The sequence below is a fragment of the Mauremys mutica genome, chromosome 24 (genome assembly GCF_020497125.1).
Source record: "Mauremys mutica isolate MM-2020 ecotype Southern chromosome 24, ASM2049712v1, whole genome shotgun sequence".
Lineage (NCBI taxonomy): Eukaryota > Metazoa > Chordata > Testudines > Geoemydidae > Mauremys > Mauremys mutica.
Window position 1 is genome coordinate 6,180,742 of NC_059095.1, and position 6,613 is coordinate 6,187,354.

General features: G+C 62.6%; 1 protein-coding gene across 1 annotated transcript; it reads right to left on the minus strand.

The window, feature by feature from the left end:
* Positions 1-740: 740 nt before the first annotated feature.
* LOC123356080 (insulin gene enhancer protein ISL-2-like) lies at positions 741-4,873 on the minus strand. The gene is made up of 6 exons (XM_044999052.1): positions 4,777-4,873; positions 3,855-4,038; positions 2,924-3,171; positions 2,271-2,524; positions 1,171-1,353; positions 741-830 (listed from the first exon to the last, which is right to left on the minus strand). Exons 1-6 carry the CDS (start codon positions 4,871-4,873, stop codon positions 741-743), a joined length of 1,056 nt encoding a protein of 351 aa, XP_044854987.1.
* Positions 4,874-6,613: the final 1,740 nt, after the last annotated feature.

Sequence of the window (6,613 nt, forward strand, 5' to 3'; positions counted from 1 at the left end):
TAAAACAGCCAGAGAGGTTCATTGCTCTGGTGGAGCAGAGGGGCAGGGTGACAAGGGAGCTGGCCCTTTAAGGAGAAACACCTGAGACACAGATAACTGGTCTGCCCAGGTGAGGAAAAGGGGTCATGTGACCCCAGCAGGCCTCAGATAAATAGGGCAGAGGCTGAGACATGGGGGAGAGATGAAGAGATGCTGGAGAAGGGATCCAGCCCTGGGAGTTGCTGCTCTCTACTGGCCAGGGAGCACCCCAAGTTATCCAGGGAAGGAGGCTGGGAGGAAGGGCCGGAGGACTGAGCTGAAGGGCTGAGGCTGTGGGGACAAAGGGTCTGGCGCTGGGAAATTAACTAAACCAGGTCTCCCACATGGGACTCTCACTGCAGGGTCGTGGTCTCAGAGGGACGTCTGGGCAGCAAGCCGAGCCCCATGGCAGCGAGCTCGGAGCCCAGGGCTGCGGCTTGTGCTCTGGCACTAAAAACACCGGTGCCGCTGTTGGGACTGGGCCTGCAGCCGCAAAGCCTGGGGACGGGGCGGGCGTCGGAGTCCAGGCCCCGGGAGCGTGACTCGCGGCGGCGGGTTTGCGCTTGCCCCGTCGACGTGCCCAGAGTCAGTGAGTGCAAAGAACCTGAGCAGGTAGGAGCCTGCTGGGTCAGGCCAGGCCAGGAGGAAGTGCTGTGAGATGGTCCCCTGCTCCAGACCCCGGGCTGGACCCAGAGCTAAACATTCCCGTTCCGGCCGGATCCTCAGCTGGGGTAAATGGGCAGGATCTCCCTGGACTGCAGCGAAGTTTCACTGCCTCCGGTGGGCTCTGCTGGGGGGGTCTGGCCTCCCCTCTGCAAAGAGGGGGAGGGAGCAGAGGGGGGGATGGGGAGGCAGCACGCTGGGGAAGCTGCAGGCAGTGGCCGGGAAGGGAGGCCAGCATCCTCGAGGAGCAAGTTCAGGTGCAATCCGTGGAGTTGGACCCAGTGGGGGAGGGGGCGTGTGTCTCTATAACTCACCGTGACCAGTGGATGTGGCGGGCCGGGGGGTGGGGGTGTGTGTGAATTACCCCTCAAGTCACACGGTATAGGTGGGGCCTGACCCAAAGCTCACGGAAGTCACTGGAGTGGATCCCCCCCTTCCATTGACTCCGCTGGACTTCGGCTCAGGAATCTAGCGGAGAACGGAGCCCACCCAGCCGAGCTGCTCCGGGTCCGTCAGCCGCAGCAGCTGGGAGAAACCTGCCTCCTCGGTGCTGCTCACCAGCTGCCAGGAGGGCCTGCCCCTCTGAACCTCCACCGGGCTCCATGCATACGCCTCGTCCTGGGGCTGCGGGCTGGCGGCCACCATCCAGGTCCCCACGGCACCCTGCAGGCTCTGCGGCGAGACCAGAGAGAGGAAGGCCAGGTGACATGACCATCCATGAAACGAGTCGGCGGGGCTTAGCCCGGTGCCCAGCGGGCACGTTGCCACAAAAGCGCCTCAGCGCTTGGCTGTCACCGGCCGAGGGTGGTGTGAGACCAAGCTCCCCTCCAGATCGCCGCTGGGGCACCGCACGGGGGACAAATCGATTCAAGCTTGGACGGGGTTTTAATACGAGCAGCAGTTCCGATTGGGCTGGGCTGGACAGGGCTGGGCTGGGCAGCAGAATAGCCTGTGGGCGGGAGAACTGGCCTGGAAGCCAAGGCTCCTGGGTTCTAGTCCTGGGTGTGCCACTAGGCCTTGGGCAAGTTCCCTACCCTGCTCTGTGCCTCAGTTTCCCCTGTAAAATGGGGTCTCCCACCTGTGAGAAGTGCTCTGAGCTCTAGGGATAAAAAGCACTATATACAGGTGGAGGGTTACCACACGGAGCACAGCTCAAACGTTGCAGGAATTTTCCTTTGAATCCTCCTTCCCTGGGCATAAATCCCAGGTAAAAAGTTTCACAACCTGGAACCCACACAATAGCCTGGGAGGTTTGCAAACCTCAGATTCCCTGGGGTCCCCCCCCCGATTTACACCTTCTCTTACAGGATTTCCACTCCAAACCCCGCCACGCCTGGCTGTGACCCCACAAAGGGACCTTGAATGGAGAACCCATCCTGCAAGGCTCATTTCACCAGTGTAAGTAGTGACAGTTGCACACTCAATAGTGAACCAGATGCTGCTGCATTCCTGATGGGGATGGTGCTGTGCTTCTCCTGCAGCGTGTATAAAGGGGATTTTCTATCAAGGCTCCTGGACACAGACAGACTCTGGTCTCTGGTCTCCCTGGCCTGGGTTGGACAGTCACACAAACGGCACGTCCCTCTTACCAGGGGCGGCGGCTGCAGCTGGCTCACAAGGTTCCGCTTCTTGTCCTTGCAGCGCTTGTTCTGGAACCAGACCCGGATGACGCGGGGGCTGAGGCCGGTCAGCTCCACCAGCTGCTCCTTCAGCCCGGCGTCGGGGCGAGGGTTGGCCGCATAGCAGGAGCTCAGGGCCTGGAGCTGCCGCTCGTTCAGGACGGTGCGGACGCGGGTCAGCTTCCCTGAGCCGCCCTGGGCCACGGGGATGCTGGAGCCCGTCGCTGGGGGCAGGGAAAGAGGCAGGATTTTTAGACCCCAGCAGGATGGGCTCCGGCTAACCCCAGGCAGTGGGGAGCGTTGGTGCACTGGAATTCAGCATGGGCTCGGGGACTGGGAGCGGGCTAGGGAAGTGGTCCCCTCTAGGGGGCTAGTTCAAATCCGGAGAGCAGAGATGGGAAGCTGCTGGCCAGCTCCTGTGTGAAATACCCTCCCGGCTGCATGGTCCCCCCCCGCAGCGTGCCCCCCAGGAGTATGGACAGTGAGGCAAACCCACTGCCTTGCTCTTAACCGGGTTTGCCTGGCTGTGCCTGGCTAGCTCAGCATGGGGTTGTACCAAGACCTCTTCTAGTGCTTCCCATGGGGATCCCCCTTCTGTGCAAGCGACCCGGCCCAGAGCTTACCTGACCGGTGCCACTTGGTCCAGGCTGATACCGGCACCTCTGGCCCTGCCCCTTCCTGCCCAGGCCACTGGTGCATGGGGCAGTGCAACCCGTCCGGCCGCAGAGCGAACTGCTCACCGGGCAGCAGCCGGCGTTGGCAGAGGGAGCAGCGGAAGCAGGCCTGGTGGTAGACAGCCCCGCGGGCCCGTAACACCAGGTCAGAGGGCAGCAAGGTCTCCCGGCAGCGGGCGCATCTCGTGGAGAAGAGCCTGCAGGGGAGAGGAGGGCAGAGACAGAGGGGCATGGGGTGCACAGGGGAAGGGAGCTCACCACCGCAAGCCTGGCACGGATGGGCCTGGGGGTGGCGAGGGAGCCCATTGCAGCAACTCCACCGGGACAAGGGACCAGCTGCTTAGCTGGTGTAAAATGGGCCTTGTTCCCATGACGTCCCTAGAGCCAGGGCGATTTACACCAGCCCTTTCCAGGTTCTGCCCACATCCCCCAGGCCGCCCCCAGGCTGGCTTCGAGGGGAGCCCCAGGCCATTGGTCACCCAGCCTCTGGCCATCCTGCAGCATCTGCGCAAGGTGGGTTTTTTGTCCTGTTTCAAACCAGCGTGGGAACGTGCTGGCCCAGGCGCAGCGAGTTTGCCGGTTCTCAGCCGCCTAATCAATGTGGGACACCCAGCTGCCATGATAGCGCCGTGCTGCAGCGTGGGAGCCACCAACAGGGGGCACCGTGGGCGGCAGCTGCCACCACGAGCGCTGAGCTCTCTCGCCCCCTGGGGACGGCCCCAGGGGAGACACGGCCCTGGGGCAGCTCAGCCAGCCGCTACCCATCATGGGACGACGTGGGGCTTTGTCGCCCCCTCCTGGCCGCTCCACAGAGAGGGTAAAATGAGCCGGCTGGAGCAGGAGGCCCCGGGGTCAGTCCCCCCGCGAGGCGGGGCCTTACCTGAGATAGTCGGCTCGGCAGTAAACCCTGCCGTCGCGCAGGAAGCAGGTGGGGCTGTGCGCCAGGCTGAGCCGGCAGCAGCTACAGCGGAGACAGCCCATGTGCCACTCTGTGTCGGGCGCCACGCGGAGCAGGAAGGGGCCTCTGATCTTCCCCCCGCAGCTGGCGCACGCCGGCCTGGCGCCTAGAGAGAACGGCACCGGAGCCTGCACTTAGCAGCCGCGCCCCACGGAAACCGGGGTGCCGACGGGCCCAACAGAGAGCGGCGTGGACGAGAGCGTGAGAGAGCCCCTGTATTGCCAGGGAGCAATCCGCTCCCCTCTCAGCCTGCAGTCTCCTCTCTTTCGCCTTAACCACTAGACCCTCGTCCCTCTCCACAAGGCAGGACCGGGGGGATCGGGCTAAGCGGAGAGGAGCAAAACTCTGCAGCTAGAAGATCCAGCCAGAACCGTCCCCTGAGCCGCCGCCCGAGCTGTCTGGCGCTGGAAGAAGATGGATTCGTGGCTCTTTTCGAACCGGTTTGGGAAGAAGCTGCTGGCTGAATCCCAGCTCAGCTCGGCCGTCACTGGAAATCTTTACCAGCCGGGGGCCGCGGTCACATACACCTGGCTCTGCCTGGCCCCTTGGTGACGCTCTAGGAGTCTGGGAGACGGAGCTGCCCTCTCCCCCCCAGCGGGGCTGGGTCTCAACGGCAGGGGGAAGCTGGCTCTGGGGTGCACCTGCCCTGTGACCCCCCTTGCTGTGGGGCGGGGGTGGGATCAGACCCGGCCCCTGTACGCTCTCCCTGTAGCTGCCCAAAGGTGGAGGTGTTTCCTCCCAGTGGCGTGGGGGACCCGAGGCCAGAACTCGACCTCCTCTGTGCCACAGGGAACCCAATTCCCAGCCACGCAATCCCTCCATGGTCATCATCAGCGTCACTTACCCTGGGAGCCTTCCCCACAGCCGGGCACACAGACCCTCTGTCCTGCCCTCCGCTCCTCCTTCCCAGAGGGGTGGGCTCGCCCTGGCCCCGCTTCCATGAGGCCGGCTCCCTGCCCTCTCCTCTAGGCTTCTTCCTCCCCTGCCTCCATCCCGTCCTCCTTCCTTCGGCTCTTCCCTTCTCTCTCTTCCACCTCCTCTCCTTCCTTTCCCTCGGCCCTCTCTGCTCCTCCTGCCTTCGGCTTCTTCCTTCCCTCTCTTCGGCTTCGCCCTTCGCTTTCTCTGGCTCAGCCTGGCTCTTCCTTCTGTCTCATTCCCGGATCTTCTCCCGGCTCTGTCCCGTCTCGCTCCCTGACAGTCCATGGGGGGGGGCAGCCCCCCTTTATACCCACTTGGCCCCCATCTGTTAGGTTAATTCCCTGACAGGCCGCCCGCCCCTTCATTAAGGAGACGCCACGAGCTGCCTCCCTCTTAGGAAAATTACCCTTCACGAGGCACAAACGTCACTCCCCTTCTCCCCAGCATCCTCAGGCTGCGCCGCCAGCCCCGCTCCTTGCGCTCTGGTCTAGAAAAGCCCGGCCCAGTGCTTCGACTCCTCTTGCTGCCGGCCTGGGGCCAGCTCTCCTGCTGGTGTCAGGCGGCCCCGCTGACGTCAACAGGGCGCCGTCGATTCCCAGCTGCCGCGGGGCTCGCTAACCGTGCCTCACACCTCCTGAGGTCATTTTCGGTGGCCACAGGGGCACTGCTCCAGAGCAAGACCGCAACCTGGACTTTAAGCTGCTACAGTCCAAGCTCCCTTCACCTCCCCAGGTTCAGAGTTCGTTCCCCACTGCACCCATCGCCATGGTGTATGGACAACTGCCCCCCCCGTCCCCGAACCAGGAACTCTCCCAGAGATGACAGTTGTGGAGCCCCATTCTATGGGCCTTGGGCAGAAATAGAGAGAGAACCATAAAATACAAGCGAGAGAGGGACACATCCGTGCCCGGACGAAGCCGTTGGCGAGCTCTGCCGGGTTGGCACAACCCTGACATGGCAGCCATGGCAGCGGACAGGCCCCAGATCCAATGTCAAACCAGCCTAAATCCATCCCAATGGGTCCTTTACCATGTGGCCGGGAGGTAGGTCAAAAAGGGGCCTGAATTTCAACAGTGACCAATACCCAGCAGCCGCTCCCACTGCCAGCAATGCCGAGCGCTCCTGAAAATCCGCCTGGCTCACTCTAGTCCTCTTGGCTTTGAAACAGGCCAGCTTCTTGTTCTGATTCTGTCTTCCTGTCGTAGCTGTCGCTCTCCCCTCCATCGTCCCCCTGCTTGGCCATGTGGCTTATCCTGCAGCAGAGACAAGGCGGGAGGAGGCGGCAGTGACTAGAAAGAGGATTCTCTACTGAGGCTACTAGACGGAGACAGTCCCTGGGGCGCTTTCTGGCTCCCTAGCTGCCGGCTTACAGGGGCTCCCTAAATCCTGCCCTGGATTCTGTCGTCGTGGCATGGACAACAGAATCTGAAGCCTGGGTCCCAGCGCAGAAGAGAGGGTGAGTGGCTGGCGCGGTCAGTTTGTGGCTGTCGCTGGTAACTAGCTGATCACGCTCATGCGGGTGACCTGATTGCAATGGAACAGAAGCCGGATCATGCACTGATGTTTAGGGGGGCAGGGGACAGAGAAGGGGTGGCCCCAGCCCTTCCCCTAGAATTTACCGGGGATGATCCAGGACAAAGCAAAGGTGGGGGAAGTGACAAGTGGCTTTTGTCTCTGCTTTTGCTTTTTCCAGCCCCCCACCCCGGGTGACGGAAAGAGTCCAAATCAGAGCATTGATTAAAGGCACCGTCAGGACGGTCACG